The 19675-nt window shown below is 35.7% G+C and overlaps 2 protein-coding genes, 1 long non-coding RNA gene and 1 pseudogene across 3 annotated transcripts in view; all 4 read right to left on the bottom strand.

Annotated features, from left to right (window-relative positions):
* LOC141361492 (protein NLRC3-like) overlaps positions 1-2226 on the bottom strand; it is a 67085-nt pseudogene extending 64859 nt beyond the window's left edge.
* Positions 2227-2444: 218 nt separating this feature from the next.
* Positions 2445-16335, bottom strand: LOC141361705 (protein NLRC3-like). The gene is made up of 6 exons (XM_073863393.1): positions 16305-16335; positions 16063-16186; positions 14172-15938; positions 8427-8540; positions 8004-8126; positions 2445-2593 (listed from the first exon to the last, which is right to left on the bottom strand). Exons 1-6 carry the CDS (start codon positions 16333-16335, stop codon positions 2446-2448), a joined length of 2307 nt encoding a protein of 768 aa, XP_073719494.1. The 3' UTR covers position 2445.
* Positions 16336-17046: 711 nt separating this feature from the next.
* LOC141361495 (uncharacterized) lies at positions 17047-18521 on the bottom strand. The gene is made up of 3 exons (XR_012367606.1): positions 18059-18521; positions 17266-17355; positions 17047-17156 (listed from the first exon to the last, which is right to left on the bottom strand). It is a non-coding gene; the product is annotated as an uncharacterized lncRNA (long non-coding RNA).
* A 907-nt stretch (positions 18522-19428) lies between these two features.
* Positions 19429-19675, bottom strand: part of LOC129438571 (NACHT, LRR and PYD domains-containing protein 3) — a 35881-nt gene continuing 35634 nt past the window's right edge. Inside the window, exon 13 of the mRNA XM_073863392.1 lies at positions 19429-19556. Coding sequence (XP_073719493.1) covers positions 19550-19556 — 7 coding nt within the window. The 3' untranslated portion in view covers positions 19429-19549. The remainder of the gene's footprint in view (positions 19557-19675) is intronic.

The raw sequence follows: 19675 nt of genomic DNA, 5'->3' as shown, positions 1-19675 counted from the left end.
CATCATTTACTTCTCTGAAAAATGGCCAAGAAATCATACATTTGGCCAGGGTACGTGAACTTATGAGCACAACCGTTTTTATATATTTACAAAATGTGATTTTAAAGTATTGTGAAAATATTTTTGAATATTATGATATTTCTTTATAATGTTTTAAGAGTGTAGTGATTGTATCTCAGTGTTACTTACTGATCTGATCTGATTCCTGCAGACAGATTCTTATGAAGGAATGGCTGAGCTGTAGGCTTTAGTGTAATAAAATCCTTCAGATTAAACTCATTCATGTTCTGTTCTGAGGTCAGCAACACAAAAACTAATGCTGACCATTGCGATGGGGAGAGGTTCACTTTTCTTATTTCACCAGATTTAAGATATTGTTGAATTTCCTCTATGTGTGAAAGATCTCCCAGTTCAAACAGACAGTGAAAGAGATTGATGGATTTCTCTAGAGAAGAATCAGACCAGATCCTCATCTGGATATATACAACTGTTTCTTCTTTTTTGTAAGAGAAGCTTCCTGTTTGTAGATGATGTAAGAGATTCTGATTGGACTCCACTGAGAGACCCAAAAGAAAACGGAGAAAAAGATCCAGATGTCCATTTTTACTCTCTAAAGCTGCATCGACAGCTCTCTGATGCAGGTAAGATAATGCGAACTGGTCTCTCCTCATCCAATTGGGTTTGCTAATTTCATCAAACACATTAATGCTGTCGTTTATAAAGAAGAGGTGCACATACAGAGCTGCAAGATGTTCTTGAATGGTGAGATGAACAAAGCTGTAAACTTTCCTCTGACACAAACCAAACTCCTCTCTGAAGATCTGAGTACACAATCCTGAGTAAACTGATGCTTTTGCTACATCAATGCCACACTCTCTCAGGTCTTCATCATAGAAGATCACATTGCCTTTCATAAGCTGCTCAAAAGCCAGTTTACCCAGTTTAAAGATCATGTCTTTAATCTTCTTATAGTTCTTTATAGTCTTCTGATGTTTGATGTTTGTCTGAATGATCAAGAAGTGTGTGTACATTTGAGTGAGAGTCTTGGGGATCTCTTGACTCTTTGCTTCCCTCAATATTCTCTCTAGAACAGTGACTGAAATCCAGCAGAAGACTGGGATGTGACACATGATGTAGAGACTCCTGGATGACTTCAGGTGTGAGATGATTTTATAGGCAAAACTCTTATGTCTGATTCTCTTCCAGATGTATTCCTCCTTCTGTGGATCAGTGAAGCCTCGTACCTCTGTGACTCGATCAACACACTCAGAGGGGATGAGATCAGCTGCTGCTGGTCTGGAGGTGATCCAGATGAGAGAAGAGGGAAACAGATTCCCCTTGATGAGGTTTGTCAGCATCACGTCCACTGAGGTTGATTCATTTACATCACACAACCTCACACTGCTGTGAAAATCCAGAGACAGACGACACTCATCCAAACCATCAAAGATGAACAACACTTTATATTTATCACTGAAGATTTCCATTTCTTTTGTCTCTGGGAAGAAAAGATGAAGAAGATCTAAAAGACTGAGTGTTTTGTCCTTCATCAAATTGATCTCTCTGAAAGGAAGTGGAAATATGAGGTGGACGTCCTGATTGTCTTTCTCTTCAGCCCAGTCCAGAATGAACTTCTGTACAGAGACTGTTTTTCCAATGCCAGCGACTCCCTTTGTCAGCACACTTTTGATGTGTTTGTGTTGTTCAGGTAAAGGTTTAAAGATGTCATTACATTTGATTGGTGTCTTCTCTGTTGTTGTTCTTCTGGATTGTGTCTCAATCTGTCTCACCTCATGTTCATTACTGATCTCTCCACTTTCTCTCTCTCTGATGTAGAGCTCTGTGTAGATCTCATTCAGTGATGTTGGGTTTCTCTGCTTTGATGTTCCCTCATACAAACACTGACATCGTTTACTTAGATTTGATCTAAATGTGTTGAGGACTTCAGACTCATGGCTATAAATAAAAATACAAGATAATTTCTCTAATGAGAGAAGACAATGTAAAAAACTAAATGCAGTATTTGTTTTCTGCATCATATGGCCCATGTGATAACCACTGCATCACCTAAAAATCCTACAAATTACCTGAATCCAGGGTCTATTTTATCACTGAAGTCCTGTGGCAGACTCTCAGGCTTGTCAGGTTCTGTTATGATTGCTCCAGCTAAATGTATTGATCTTAAACAACAAAGATAATGGGGAAAGATTCTCATTACATAAATAATTATACAGTTTTTGCACAGTTCTGATATCTGAATGCACTGTTAAACAGCAAAACACTTACTAAAAAGAGAACAATTATGTAATGATAATAAAATGTTTTTACTCTGTGTGCTGTAAATGTCATGGCAAGTCATTGCAAGAATATTTGTTTTTAATATTTCTAAACACGTTTATATATTACAATATTGTATTTAACTAAACATTACACAAATGTGTCCCACTATATAATCATATTTCTAACATAAATGTTATACTTGAAATCAGGTTGATTATCTCCAGAGTTGAAGTACAATGGCTGAACCATAGACTCGTCACTCTTCATAGACACACAGCTGGGCTCTGGATCTGATCTCTTCTGATAAACTGAACTATAACACACAGCAGATTACAGTTAATAGTGTAGTGATTTACTGTATTTACTGTATTAAAACAGGTTTTCATTTACTTTTGATGATACATAAAATGTAAACTATCTCTGTGTTAGCAGAACTGTGATGAGAACCCTTAAGAAAAATTCACAAGTAACAAATCCGTTATGTAAAATAAATAAGACAAACATGTTTGTAGTCATTTATAGACCATTTTGCAAGATGTAAACAACACTTGTCCAGAAGCACTACCTGTTTCAGTTTTTTAACACTACATAAACGTTTGGATAAAATACAACCAACAGAACATAGAGAACTGAAAAAAAAGTTAAACAAACATCTTTAAGATGTTTTCTTTACATGTGAAATAAAGAAAACGGAACTGAAACAGAAAGTGTTTCTTGACCAGTGTTGTTTACAACACAGGCACAAAACAAACTTAAAATCAAATAAACAATCACTATAATTCAGGTGAATAAATCATGAGTGTTGAAGAAGCTACGTCAACACAACTACACAATCAGGAATTCACCGTGAGACCCACACATTTCAGTTCACATGCCACATCTTGTATTTCTCACATAGAAAATAACTATTGCCAGGAACTGGGGTCGAATGAACCCAAACGCAAACGATATCGGGGAGTGAACAAAGAACATCTTGTATTTCTCAAGCTGAAAATAACTATTGTCAGGAACTGGGGTCCAATGAACCCAAACGCAAACGATATCGGGGAGTGAACAAAGAACATGAAACATGAAATTACATGAAACAAAAGCCCACGAGGGGGCAAAATTACATAAAACATGATATACAAAACACTGACACAACTTGATTAACAAGACTAGAAACTAAACTGAAGAACAGCATGACAAACAGCATAACATGAGACGAATGAACACAATGAACCAGCACAAGACAAGAGACAAGAGGAGATTAAATAGGGGAACTAAACGAGGCCAACACAGGTGCGAGGGATGAACTAATAATGAATAATTAACAGGGAGAACAAGGGGGTCGGGGACTAGAGACGAGACACCAGAGGCACATGCCACAATAAACAAGGCATGAGCCTCCACATGAAACAAGAGACTGTCAGAACCCTGCCATCACTATATAACATAAATATAAAAAAGATTCTCGTGGCAGAGTCCTGACAACTATTCGTGTTCTGCCGACTTTATGGCTGCCACCACAAACTTTGCAACCAGAAGCTTTAGCTTACCTGAAACTAATGAAAGTAGACTTCCTAAAAATTAATGAAATGAGGTTTATTGCATTATTATTGCCATCAAATGTGTACTGTTATACTGCTCTCTCTCTTTCTCTCTCACACACACAGTTTAAAATCCACGCTGATGGCAAGTTCTGCAATCCGTAATGTACATTAAGCAGCGCTGTTCAGGTGGCTTGTTTGGGGCCAGATTTTATTTTTATTTGGATATATTATTATTAAAATATATTAAACAATTTGAATTTGTCTGTCTGTCATTTATCATACTCACCAAATATTATAATTTCTATTTGTGCTGGTCAATTATGAACAATGGGTAAAATTGAACTGGGGCCAATTGGCAGCTGCACAAACACAAACCTCCCTAACAGATGAAATCTCACTACAAACTTTAAATAAAAACTTGAGAGCCCTGACTCACATTGATTGAGGAAATAACATAAATAATGTTTCGACTTTTCAGGAATCACAGAAAGCATGAAACTGACGATAAATAACACTTAAAAGGAGCGGTGAGTCAAATACTCAATTTTAACTTGATAATTTGTTATATAAGAGGTCATCATACTTAAAGGAATAGTCTACCCATTTGCCATATTAAACTATGTTATTACCTCAACCTAGACGAATTAATACATACCTATCTTTTTTCAATGCGTGCACTGTACAGCGCGTTGTGAATGTGTTAGCATTTAGCCTAGCCCCATTCATTCCTATGGTACCAAAAAAAAGTTTTATTTTGTGGCACCATACTTACTGGTATAACTCCTCATGTAACAGTCTTTAAATAGGGAAAACATGAAAGTGTTTGGTGGCTTCCCTGTTTGGTACCATAGGAATGAATGGGGCTAGGCTAAATGCTAACACATTCACGACGTGCTGTACAGTGCACACATTGATAAAAGATAGATATGTATTAATTCGTCTAAGTTGAGGTAATAACATAGTTTAACATGGCAAAAGGGTAGACTTTTCCTTTAAATAAACATCCTGCAAATTTCAGAACTGAAAACGTCCGTGCTACTGAAATATAACAGTTTTTGGCACCAAGCCAGTATTACAGCCGAGTGTGGAATTCAGAGAAATATGACATCAAAGTAGAATTGAAGCACCTCCCCGAACCCAAATACAACGACCACTTTTGTAGCCCCGCCCACAGCTTCGTTTTTTGTGTCTCAACAATTAGTAAACATGTCTTTAAAGATTCCCAAATGTAACCAAAATGACTTTTAAATAAAAAAATTCTGAAAGACTTTTATTTTGACGCGGTGATTCGTATGATAGAGTAACCATGGAAACGCATTTTCGGTTGTGGAAGAACCGCCTATGGGAAGAACACAGACGCTGGATAACGGAGGCTCAGAACATAACATTAGGAATGCGTGTATAAAGTTTGTTTACTTTGTGTACCGCGGATTCAGAAGTCGATGCTGGATTTGCAGAGAGACTGTGATTAAAAGCACCACTAATATTGAATCTGACAACAATGACACAGCAGTATACACAGTAAGTTAAACATTTAACTTTATTTAAGTTACTGCGTTTCACTATTGCTTTGTTAGAAGAGGTCGCTTGATATGTCCTGTTGTAACATCCGTGTCTAAACACGTATGTTTGACTGTTTTAATTTACTTAAAACATTAAACGATTAATAAAGGTACAACACTTAACAATACGACTGTAATATAACAATAGAAATATACAAAGTTATTGATAAAGAAGGATTTATCAGCCGCAATTTAGATTTTGATGCACGCTTACTGTGTTGTATACGCTAATTTAGGCAAGTTGCGTTTAAACGGTCAAACACTCAACAAAGTTTTTTTATCATATAACTGTGGTATGTAACATTACATAAGGAATAATTGACGACGGGCCATTGAATTATAAGAAAATAATGCACACCATGGTGGTAATGCGGCACGACGAGAAGCGGAGTGCTGTTACACCGCAGGTGTGCATTATTTTCAAATAATTCAAAGGACCGGAGTCAATTATTCCGCTTATACCACGGTTACCGCAAACATTGCTCTGGTGCCTATTTTTAAGACATTTGACAAGTTAGGTGTGCGGTTTACAGAAAAATAATCAACACCCATAGAACATTTCTCAGCCAATCAGAATGCAGCATTCAACAGACCCGTGGCACAAATGAATGTAAAAGCAACCTCACAAGCACAATAGAAATATACAAAGTTATTGATAAGGATTTATCAGCTGCAGTTTAGATTCTGATGCGTGCTTACTGTGTTGTATACGGTAATGTAGTCACGTCGAGTTTAAATTTTTGTTTCTACTTTACTATACGTATTGTCATTTATGTGTATCATCTTTAGCACCCAGAATCTTTTGTGGCTCAAACATATATGTGTTCGGCTGCTATTTTTACACATTAATGTTTCCCCACATGTAATGACGGGGAATGAAGCTGTCCAATCATAGCAGTGGGTGTTTACGTCCTGGTTTTCAATGCGCCCCACCCCTTCAAACGAAGCTTTTCTCCAGAGAGCCACTAATCCATGTTACAAAATAGTGGATTACCTATTGCTTTTAATGTTTTTGAATGTAAAAACCATGCGAACATCATAAGTAGACATCAGACAACAGTATAAAACAACAAAATCGACAAATTCATCGCCCCTGTAATTTAAGATTAAAGTATCAATTACATAAAAAAACGAATGAGGAAGTCTTATGTTTTCATCACAATCTGACGAGATTCACATTCTCAAAATACTCCTGCTCTAACATAAACTATACACAAAACAGATGGATAAAATTTCATAAACATTCGTATTAAACACTTAAAATGGCGGAAGATAAACGCTAAACATTTACTTTCACTTTTATCTGTGACGTCAGTGATCAGAGAGCGCAGGTGAATGGGAACAATAAACTCAGGGAAACTCTGTCTAAATAGCACCATACCATCATTTAATATTCCCTATATTAATTTACTAATATAATCTGTTACGTTCTGCTCACATCGCGCTGGTAAAGTTGATCAATCAGCTTAGCCATCTGTGTTTTCTGGGTCAGATTCAGGCTCGTACTGATAAGGTAGTAAAGACGATATTATCTCTTGGCTTTCACTATTGCTTTTGGAGCTCATCTTTCAAAACATGTGGGTAGTAACGGATTACATGTAATCTTGATTACGTAATCAGATTCCAAAAATCAAGTACTTGTAATTGGATTAAACTACATTTTAAAATACTTGTAATCTGACTACTGTTACTTTTTTATGGATTACATGATTACTTATTATTCACACTATGGCAGTATGAGTTTTTAACTTGCCATGCCAGATTATTTACTGGCATCACAAAAAAGTTTAAATTAACCAAAAATAATAAAGAAAATAGAATTATTGTATATTTGTTTTTTTTGGCCTGTAACTGGATGTATAGACACCATTTCATTTTTAAAGAAACTTGCTGTTTAAAGAAACACTTCAGTTTTATTTGTAAGGTGAAATTTTAGATCTAGTAATGTTGTTACAGTGAATTTTGTGATATTCAATATTGTTTTTTGATATGTATCTGTTTTATTTACTTAAAATTAAGTAAATATGTTTTAAAATCAAGTGATTTTGTTTTATTTAGTATGTTACTATCAGTTGACACTAATAGCGAAGTAAATCAGTGTTAGTATTGTGAAGTATTAATTCTCCGTACATTGCACTTTAAAAATTAGTTTTTAAGGCTCTTGTTGGTGAAATAGAATTGAATATATTTGTCCTCTTTTTATATATTTGAAATCAAATAAGACGTCGAAAGTAATCTAAATGTAATCCAAAAGTCAGATTACATTACCAACGATGTGTAATCTAAGAGATTATATTACTGACTACAGATTTTGTCATGTAATTTTTAATCAGTAACTGATTACAATTCAAAAGTAATCTACTCAGCTCTGTGTAATGGTATAGTGCGTCACATTACCATTTACATAATTTGGCCAATCACAACGCACTGGATAGCTGTCCGATTGGTTCATACTGCTATTTCTCAAAACAATGAGCTTTGTACAAAACAACCTGTTACAGATGGACAGGACTTAGAGGTGCTACAAAAATTTACAGTATGTGGGAAATAATGCGGTTTTTTGAACAATAAAAAGACATGAAATATGGGCCCTTTAACAGTGCAGTGACTTTATATCAGTGTTACTTACTGATCTGATCTGATTCCTGCAGACAGATTCTTATGAAGGAATGGCAGTAGTGTCATAAATTCCTGTGGCAGACTCTCAAGCTTGTCAGGTTCTGTTATGATTGGTCCAGATAAATGTATTGATCTTAAACAACAAAGATAATGGTGGAATTTTTCTCATTCCATAAATAATTATACAGTTTTTGCACAGTTCTGATATCTGAATGCACTGTTAAACAGCAAAACACTTACTAAAAAGAGAACAATTATGTAATGATAATAAAATGTTTTTACTCTGTGTGCTGTAAATGTCATGGGAAGTCATTACAAGAATATTTGTTTTTAATATTTCTAAACACATTTATATATTACAATATTGTATTTAACTAAACATTACACAAATGTGTCCCACTATATAATCATATTTCTAACATAAATGTTATACTTGAGATCAGGCTGACTTTCTCCCGAGTTGAAGTACAATGGCTGAACCATAGACTCGTCACTCTTCATAGACACACAGCTGGGCTCTGGATCTGATCTCTTCTGATGAACTGAACTATAACACACAACAGATTACAGTTAATAGTGTAGTGATTTACTGTATTTACTGTATTAAAACAGGTTTTCATTTACTTTTGATGATACATAAAATGTAAACTGTCTCTGTGTTAGCAGAACTGTGATAAGAACCCTTAAGAAAAATTCACAAGTACGTTTTATCCGTTATGTAAAATAAACGATAAGACAAACATGTTTGTAGTCATTTATAGACCATTTTGCAAGATGTAACCAACACTGGTCCAGAAGCACTTCCTGTTTCAGTTTTTTTTAACACTACATAAACGTTTGGATAAAATACAACCAACAGAACATAAAGAACTGAAAAAAAAGTTAAACAAACATCTTTAAGATGTTTTCTTTACATGTGAAATAAAGAAAACGGAACTGAAACAGAAAGTGTTTCTGGACCAGTGTTGTTTACAACACAGGCACAAAACAAACTTAAAATCAAATAAACAATCACTATAATTCAGGTGAATAAATCATGAGTGTTGAAGAAGCTACGTCAACACAACTACACAATCAGGAATTCACCGTGAGACCCACACATTTGAGTTCACATGCCACATCTTCTATTTCTCACACAGAAAATAACTATTGCCAGGAACTGGGGTCGAATGAACCCAAACGCAAACGATATCAGGGAGTGAACAAAGAACATCTTGTATTTCTCAAGCTGAAAATAACTATTGTCAGGAACTGGGGTCCAATGAACCCAAACGCAAACGATATCGGGGAGTGAACAAAGAACATGAAACATGAAATTACATGAAACAAAAGCCCATGAGGGGGCAAAATTACATAAAACATGATATACAAAACACTGACACAACTTGATTAACAAGACTAGAAACTAAACTGAAGAACAGCATGACAAACAGCATAACATGAGACCAATGAACACAATGAACCAGCACAAGACAAGAGACAAGAGGAGATTAAATAGGGGAACTAAACGAGGGCAACACAGGTGCGAGGGATGAACTAATAATGAATAATTAACAGGGAGAACAAGGGGGGCGGGGACTAGAGACGAGACACCAGAGGCACATGCCACAATAAACAAGGCATGAGCCTCCACATGAAACAAGAGACTGTCAGAACCCTGCCATCACTATAAAACATAAATATAAAAAAGATTCTCGTGGCAGAGTCCTGACAACTATTCGTGTTCTGCCGACTTTATGGCTGCCACCACAAACTTTGCAACCAGAAGCTTTAGCTTACCTGAAACTAATGAAAGTAGACTTCCTAAAAATTAATGAAATGAGGTTTATTGCATTATTATTGCCATCAAATGTGTACTGTTATACTGCTCTCTCTCTTTCTCTCTCACACACACAGTTTAAAATCCACGCTGATGGCAAGTTCTGCAATCCGTAATGTACATTAAGCAGCGCTGTTCAGGTGGCTCGTTTGGGGCCAGATTTTATTTTTATTTGGATATATTATTATTAAAATATATTAAACAATTTGAATTTGTCTGTCTTTTATCATACTCACCAAATATTATAATTTCTATTTGTGCTGGTCAATTATGAACAATGGGTAAAATTGAACTGGGGCCAATTGGCAGCTGCACAAACACAAACCTCCCTAACAGATGAAATCTCACTACAAACTTTAAATAAAAACTTAAGAGCCCTGACTCACATTGATTGAGAAAATAACATAAATAATGTTTCGACTTTTCAGGAATCACAGAAAGCATGAAACTGACGATAAATAACACTTAAAAGGAGCGGTGAGTCAAATACTCAATTTTAACTTGATAATTTGTTATATAAGAGGTCATCATACTTAAAGGAATAGTCTACCCATTTGCCATATTAAACTATGTTATTACCTCAACCTAGACGAATTAATACATACCTATCTTTTTTCAATGCGTGCACTGTACAGCGCGTTGTGAATGTGTTAGCATTTAGCCTAGCCCCATTCATTCCTATGGTACCAAAAAAAAGTTTTATTTTGTGGCACCATACTTACTGGTATAACTCCTCATGTAACAATCTTTAAATAGGGAAAACATGAAAGTGTTTGGTGGCTTCCCTGTTTGGTACCATAGGAATGAATGGGGCTAGGCTAAATGCTAACACATTCATGACGCGCTGTACAGTGCACACATTGATAAAAGATAGATATGTATTAATTCGTCTAAGTTGAGGTAATAACATAGTTTAACATGGCAAAGGGGTAGACTATTCCTTTAAATAAACATCCTGCAAATTTCAGAACTGAAAACGTCCGTGCTACTGAAATATAACAGTTTTTGGCACCAAGCCAGTATTACAGCAGAGTGTGGAATTCAGAGAAATATGACATCAAAGTAGAATTGAAGCACCTCCCCGAACCCAAATACAACGACCACTTATGTAGCCCCACCCACAGCTTCGTTTTTTGTGTCTCAACAATTAGTAAACATGTCTTTAAAGATTGCCAAATGTAACGAAAATGACTTTTAAATAAAAAAATTCTGAGAGACTTTTATTTTGACGCGGTGATCCGTATGATAGAGTAACCATGGAAACGCATTTTTGGTTGTGGAAGAACCGTCTATGGGAAGAACACAGATGCTGGATAACGGAGGCTCAGAACATAACATTAGGAATGCGTGTATAAAGTTTGTTTACTTTGTGTACCGCGGATTCAGAAGTCGATGCTGGATTTGCAGAGAGACTGTGATTAAAAGCACCACTAATATTGGATCTGACAACAATGACACAGCAGTATACACAGTAAGTTAAACATTTAACTTTATTTAAGTTACTGCGTTTCACTATTGCTTTGTTAGAAGAGGTCGCTTGATATGTCCTGTTGTAACATCCGTGTCTAAACACGTATGTTTGACTGTTTTAATTTTCTTAAACATTAAACGATTAATAAAGGTACAACACTTAACAATACGACTGTAATATAACAATAGAAATATACAAAGTTAGTGATAAAGAAGGATTTATCAGCCGCAATTTAGATTTTGATGCACGCTTACTGTGTTGTATACGCTAATTTAGGCAAGTTGCGTTTGAACGGTCAAACACTCAACAAAGTTTTTTTATCATATAACTGTGGTATGTAACATTACATAAGGAATAATTGACGACAGGCCATTGAATTATAAGAAAATAATGCACACCATGGTGGTAATGCGGCACGACGAGAAGCGGAGTGCCGTTACACCGCAGGTGTGCATTATTTTCAAATAATTCAAAGGACCGGAGTCAATTATTCCGCTTATACCACGGTTACCGCAAACATTGCTCTGGTGCCTATTTTTAAGACATTTGACAAGTTAGGTGTGCGGTTTACAGAAAAATAATCAACACCCATAGAACATTTCTCAGCCAATCAGAATGCAGCATTCAACAGACCCGTGGTATAAATGAATGTAAAAGCAACCTCACAAGCACAATAGAAATATACAAAGTTATTGATAAGGATTTATCAGCCGCAGTTTAGATTCTGATGCGTGCTTACTGTGTTGTATACGGTAATGTAGTCACGTCGAGTTTAAATTTTTGTTTCTACTTTACTATAAGTATTGTCATTTATGTGTATCATCTTTAGCACCCAGAATCTTTTGTGGCTCAAACATATATGTGTTCGGCTGCTATTTTTACACATTAATGTTTCCCCACATGTAATGACGGGGAATGAAGCTGTCCAATCATAGCAGTGGGTGTTTACGTCCTGGTTTTCAATGCGCCCCGCCCCTTCAAACAAAGCTTTTCTCCAGAGAGCCACTAATCCATGTTACAAAATAGTGGATTACCTATTGCTTTTAATGTTTTTGAATGTAAAAACGATGCGAACATCATAAGTAGACATCAGACAACAGTATAAAACAACAAAATCGACAAATTCATCGCCCCTGTAATTTAAGATTAAAGTATCAATTACATAAAAAAACGAATGAGGAAGTCTTATGTTTTCATCACAATCTGACGAGATTCACATTCTCAAAATACTCCTGCTCTAACATAAACTATACACAAAACAGATGGATAAAATTTCATAAACATTCGTATTAAACACTTAAAATGGCGGAAGATAAACGCTAAACATTTACTTTCACTTTTATCTGTGACGTCAGTGATCAGAGAGCGCAGGTGAATGGGAACAATAAACTCAGGGAAACTCTGTCTAAATAGCACCATACCATCATTTAATATTCCCTATATTAATTTACTAATATAATCTGTTACGTTCTGCTCACATCGCGCTGGTAAAGTTGATCAATCAGCTTAGCCATCTGTGTTTTCTGGGTCAGATTCAGGCTCGTACTGATAAGGTAGTAAAGACGATATTATCTCTTGGCTTTCACTATTGCTTTTGGAGCTCATCTTTCAAAACATGTGGGTAGTAACGGATTACATGTAATCTTGATTACGTAATCAGATTCCAAAAATCAAGTACTTGTAATTGGATTAAACTACATTTTAAAATACTTGTAATCTGACTACTGTTACTTTTTATGGATTACATGATTACTTATTATTCACACTATGGCAGTATGAGTTTTTAACTTGCCATGCCAGATTATTTACTAGCATCACAAAAAAGTTTAAATTAACCAAAAATAATAAAGAAAATAGAATTATTGTATATTTGTTTTTTTTGGCCTGTAACTGGATGTATAGACACCATTTCATTTTTAAAGAAACTTGCTGTTTAAAGAAACACTTCAGTTTTATTTGTAAGGTGAAATTTTAGATCTAGTAATGTTGTAACAGTGAATTTTGTGATATTCAATATTGTTTTTTGATATGTATCTGTTTTATTTACTTAAAGGCGGAGTCCACGATGTTTGAAAAACGCGTTGGAAAAGGAGACGGGCCGACTACCAAAACACACTTATAGCCAATCAAATCAAATCAAATGCCGGGTTGCGTATGTGTGGGGCGGGTCTATCAACAGAAGGTCCAGATTCTATTGGGGTAGGGGCGTGTTTGTTTGGGTGATTTCAAATATCAACACTGGCTTTCGAACATCGTGGACTCCGCCTTTAAAATTAAGTAAATATGTTTTAAAATCAAGTGATTTTGTTTTATTTAGTATGTTACTATCAGTTGACACTAATAGCGAAGTAAATCAGTGTTAGTATTGTGAAGTATTAATTCTCCGTACATTGCACTTTAAAAATTAGTTTTTAAGGCTCTTGTTGGTGAAATAGAATTGAATATATTTGTCCCCTTTTTATATATTTGAAATCAAATAAGATGTCGAAAGTAATCTAAATGTAATCCAAAAGTCAGATTCCATTACCAACGATGTGTAATCTAAGAGATTATATTACTGACTACAGATTTTGTCATGTAATTTGTAATCAGTAACTGATTACAATTCAAAAGTAATCTACTCAGCTCTGTGTAATGGTATAGTGCGTCACATTTCCATTTACATAATTTGGCCAATCACAACGCACTGGATAGCTGTCCGATTGGTTCATACTGCTATTTCTCAAAACAATGAGCTTTGTACAAAACAACCTGTTACAGATGGACAGCACTTAGAGGTGCTACAAAAATTTACAGTATGTGGGAAATAATGCGGTTTTTTGAACAATAAAAAGACATGAAATATGGGCCCTTTAACAGTGCAGTGACTTTATATCAGTGTTACTTACTGATCTGATCTGATTCCTGCAGACAGATTCTTATGAAGGAATGGCTGAGCTGTAGGCAGTAGTGTCATAAATTCCTTCAGTTTAAACTCATCCATGTTCTGATTTGAGGTCAGCAACAAAAAAACTAATGCTGACCACTGTGAAGGGGAGAGGTTCACTTGATTCATTTTGCCAGTTTTTCGATATCGTTGAATTTCCTCTATGAGTGAATGATCTCCCAGTTCATTCAAACAGTGAAAGAGATTGATGGATTTCTCTAGAGAAGGATCAGACCAGATCCTCATCTGGATATATACAACTGTTTCTTCTTTTTTGTAAGGGAAGCTTCCTGTTTGTAGATGATGTAAGAGAAGCTGATTGGACTCCACTGCGAGACCCAAAAGGAAACGAAGAAAAAGATCCAGATGTCCATTTTTACTCTCTAAAGCTGCATCGACAGCTCTCTGATGCAGGTAAGTTAATGTTAACTGGTCTCTCCTCATCCAAGTGGATTTGCTAATTTCATCAAACACATTAATGCTGTAGTTTATAAAGGCGAGGTGCACATATAGAGCTGCAAGATGTTCTTGAATGGTAAGATGAGCAAAGCTGTAAACTTTCCCCTGATACAAACCAAACTCCTCTCTAAAGATCTGAGTACACAATCCTGAGTACACTGATGCTTCTGATACATCAATGCCACACTCTCTCAGGTCTTCATCACAGAAGATCACATTGCCTTTCACAAGCTGCTCAAAAGCCAGTTTACCCAGTTTAAAGATCATGTCTTTAATCTTCTTATAGTTCTTTATAGTCTTCTGATGTTTGATGTTTGTCTGAATGATCAGGAAGTGTGTGTACATTTGAGTGAGAGTCTTGGGGATCTCTCTTCTCTCTGCTTCACTCAATATTCTCTCTAGAACAGTGACTGAAATCCAGCAGAAGACTGGGATGTGACACATGATGTAGAGACTCCTGGATGACTTCAGGTGTGAGATGATTTCATAGGCCAAACTCTTATGTCTGATTCTCTTCCTGAAGTATTCCTCCTTCTGTGGATCACTGAAGCCTTGTACCTCTGTGACTCGATCAACACACTCAGAGGGGATGAGATCAGCTGCTGCTGGTCTGGAGGTGATCCAGATGAGAGCAGAGGGAAACAGATTCCCCTTGATGAGGTTTGTCAGCATCACGTCCACTGAGGTTGATTCATTTACATCACACAACCTCACACTGCTGTGAAAATCCAGAGACAGACGACACTCATCCAAACCATCAAAGATGAACAACACTTTATATTCATCACTGAAGATTTCCATTTCTTTTGTCTCTGGGAAGAAACGATGAAGAAGATCTAAAAGACTGAGTGTTTTGTCCTTCATCAAATTGATCTCTCTGAAAGGAAGTGGAAATATGAGGTGGACATCCTGATTCTCTTTCTCTTCAGCCCAGTCCAGAATGAACTTCTGTACAGAGACTGTTTTTCCAATGCCAGCGACTCCCTTTGTCAGCACACTTCTGATGTGTTTGTGTTGTTCAGGTAAAGGTTTAAAGATGTCATTACATTTGATTGGTGTCTCCTCTGTTGTTGTTCTTCTGGATTGTGTCTCAATCTGTCTCACCTCATGTTCATTACTGATCTCTCCACTTTCACTCTGTGTGATATTGAGCTCTGTGTAGATCTCATTCAGTGATGTTGGGTTACTCTGCTTTGGTGTTCCCTCAAATAAACACTGACATCTTTTACGTATATTTGATCTAAATGTGTTGAGGACTTCAGACTCATGGCTGTAAATAAAAATAATTACACTAATTAGAGAAGACAGTGTAAAGAACTAAATGCAACGTTTGTTTTCTGCATCATATGGCCCATGTGATAACCACTGCATCACCTAAAAATCCTACAAATTACCTGAATCCAGGGTCTATTTTGTCATTGAAGTCCTGTGGCGGACTCTCAGGCCTGTCAGGTTCTGTTATGATTGCTCCAGATAAATGGATTGATCTTAAACAACAAAGATAATGGTGGAATTTTTCTCATTCCATAAATAATTATACAGTTTTTGCACAGTTCTGATATCTGAATGCACTGTTAAACAGCAAAACACTTACTAAAAAGAGAACAATTATGTAATGATAATAAAATGTTTTTACTCTGTGTGCTGTAAATGTCATGGCAAGTCATTGCAAGAATATTTGTTTTTAATATTTCTAAACACATTTATATATTACAATAGTGTATTTAACTAAACATTACACAAATGTGTCCCACTATATAATCATATTTCTAACATAAATGTTATACTTGAGATCAGGCTGTTTATCTCCAGAGTTAAATTTCAATGGCTGAACCATAGACTCGTCACTCTTCATAGACACACAGCTGGGCTCTGGATCATCTCTTCTGATAACTGAACTGTAACACACAACAGATTACAGTTAATAGTGAAGTGCTTTACTGTATTATCATTAAAACAGGTTTTCATTTATTTTTGATGATACATAAAACCTAAACTGTGTGTTAGCAGAACTGTGATAAGAACCCTTAAGAAAAATTCACAAGTACGTTCCATCCGTTATGTAAAATACATGATAGATAACACAAACATGTTTGTAGTCATTTATAGACCATTTTGCAAGATGTAAACAACACTGGTCCAGAAGCACTTCCTGTTTCAGTTTTTTTAACACTACATAAACGTTTGGATAAAATACAACCAACAGAACATAGAGAACTGAAAAAAAAGTTATACAAACATCTTTAAGATGTTTTCTTTACATTTGAAATAAAGAAAGAAAACAGTTACAAACTGAAAAAGGAAGTGTTTCTGGACCAGTGTTTTTTACATGTTTAAAAATGGTTATATGTTTAATTGGATTATTTTTAGATACTTGAGATCAGGCTGTTTATCTCCAGAGTTAAATTTCAATGGCTGAACCATAGACTCATCACTCTTTATAGACACACAGCTGGGCTCTGGATCTGATCTCTTCTGATAAACTAAACTATAACAGACAAGAGATTTAATACTTTAATTACAGTACTGATTTCTAATGAAAACGAAAATATTTTTACAATAGAAACATTACCTAATAAAGTGTTTATATAAAGTACCTGCATTCTGAAGAAAAATCTCCATCGGTTGATTGTGTTTGGTCCATGAAGCTGCAGTGAATCCGATTAATCTGATCTACACAACTAACACTGAATGAAAATGCCATTCATTCAGGCACAAAACAAACTTAAAATCAAATAAACAATCATTTAATTCAGATACATAAATCCTGAGTGTTAAAGAAGCTACGTCAACATAACTACACAGAAAAAAAAACTATTCCTGCATGCTCTGCCGATTTTATGGCTGCCACCAGAAACTAACGAAATTAGACTTCCTAACAATTAATGAAAGTTGGTGTATTGCATTATTATTGCCCTCAAATGTGTACTGTTGTCGCTCTCTCTCCCACGCATACACACACATTTTAAAATACACACGGCAAGTTCTGCAATCCGTATAGCATCGCTGTTCATGTGGTTGGGGTCAGATTTTATTTTCATTTGGATATATTAATTTTAAAATAAAAACAATTTAAATTTCTCTTTTATCAGACTTACCAAATATTATAATTTCTATTTGTGCTGGTCAATTATGAACAATGGGTAAAATTGAACTGGGACCAAGTGGCAGCAGCTGCTGCGAACACAAACCCTCCTAACCGATTAAATTTCTACAAACTTTAAATAAAACTTGAGAGCCCTGAATCACATTGACACAATAACATGAATGATGTTTAGTTTAGACTTTTCAGGAATCACAGTAAGCACGAAACCGATAAATAACACTCAATTAAAGATTAAAGTATCAATAACATAAAAAATAAAATAAAAACGAATGAGGAAGTCTTACCTAAAAACTCGCTTTTATCACAATCTGACGAGATTCACATTCTCAAAATACTCCTGCTCTAACAAACTATACACAAAACAGATGCATAATATTTCATAAACATTCCTATTAAACACTTCGTTAATCATCTCCTCCCTTTTGAAACGGCGGAAGATAAACGCTAAACATTTACTTTCACTTTCATCTGTGACGTCAGTGATCAGAGAGCGCAGGTGAATGGGAACAATAAACTGAGGGAAACTCTGTCTAAATAGCACCATACCATAATTTAATATTCCCTATATTAATTTACTAATAAAATCCACTTGAATTAGTGACTTAAAAAGGGTTATGTGCCTAAATTTATGTATCTGCATTTTCCCTATACTTTTAATAAATACTTGCACATTAAAAACTCTTCCACTCTGTTTAGTTTAACAGATTTGTATTTAACTCTGTTTCTCTTAAATTGAGTCGGAAGTTTTTATTATGGTTGTTTCAGCTAAATGAAGAGGTTTGGCCATTAAACGTTATTAGCATCAAATCCCACAACCTGTTTAAAGGAACATGCCCACATTTAGGGAATTTAGCTTATTCACCGTATCCCCCAGAGTTAGATAACTCTATACATACCTTTCTCATCTCTGTGCGTGCTGTAACTCAGTCTGAGACAGCCCCCCGCTAGCTTAGCTTAGCACAAAGACTGGAAGTGAATGGCTCCAGCTAGCAAACTGCTCCCAATAAGTGACAAAATAACGCGAAGATTTATATTCTCAGAATTTAAGCACTGCTACTTGGGCAGAGTGATTTGCTCGCAGCACCCGAGAAGCCCCTGGTGAGGAGCAGAGAGTTCGGTCAGAGTTGTGCAAATCACTCCGCCCAAGTAGTGCTTTGTCTTCTGAGAATATAGTTCCCAGTATGTATATTGTTAAAAGATGGCTGTGTCTCATATGGCCTTGTTATTTGTACACCGTGTGACTATACAAACCACAACACAGGAATAGGAAAATCTTCACGTTATTTTGTCACTTGCTGGGAGCAGTTTGCTAGCTGGAGCCATTCACTTCCAGTCTTTGTGCTAAGCTAAGCTAGTGGGGCTGCGTCAGATAGAGTCACAGCAGGCACGGAGATGAAAAAGGGATGCACGGACCCATCCAACTGTGGGGGATACGGTGAACAAGCCAAACTCCCAAAATGTGGGCGTGTTCCTTTAAAGTACATATTTTCCTTTAGTATATACAAAGATGTTAAACAACAATGATCAGTCTGTAATTCTTATACATTTATTTTTATATTAGTTAGCACAGTAGAGAACTGTCATAATGTGATTATATCTACAGTTTAAAGTGAAGCAACAAAAAAATAAAAATAGCACGAATAATAAAGCAAGGTCACAATGTGATTATCTTCTTAATAATCTTTTTATTAGGTCTGTGTATCTTCAAGTCGCTGTCCATAGTGTTGTTGTCTCTGTTCCTCCTTTTCTCCATTAACAGAAGATCAGACTGACATCTAAAAGCTGTTAAAACACACAGACTGTTTTCAGATCTGTTCACAAGATCCATCTCAGAACAAAATAAAGCACAAAGAACCAAACATGGATTTCTGTGATATATGACACACAACAGGCTAGAAGAC

The sequence above is a fragment of the Misgurnus anguillicaudatus genome, chromosome 24 (genome assembly GCF_027580225.2).
Source record: "Misgurnus anguillicaudatus chromosome 24, ASM2758022v2, whole genome shotgun sequence".
In the NCBI taxonomy this organism is placed as follows: domain Eukaryota; kingdom Metazoa; phylum Chordata; class Actinopteri; order Cypriniformes; family Cobitidae; genus Misgurnus; species Misgurnus anguillicaudatus.
Note: the sequence above shows the minus strand (reverse complement) of the source record. Positions and strands in the feature narration are given on the sequence as shown.

Coding starts and splice junctions, on each gene's coding strand:
- LOC141361705 (XM_073863393.1), bottom strand. CDS start 16,335: ATGACTTGCCATGACATTTACAGCACACAGA. Junction 15,939..16,062: donor AAAATAGACCCTGGATTCAG/GTAATTTGTAGG, acceptor TTTTATTTACAG/CCATGAGTCTGAAGTCCTCA. Junction 8,127..8,426: donor GAAAGTCAGCCTGATCTCAA/GTATAACATTTA, acceptor TTGTTGTTTAAG/ATCAATACATTTATCTGGAC.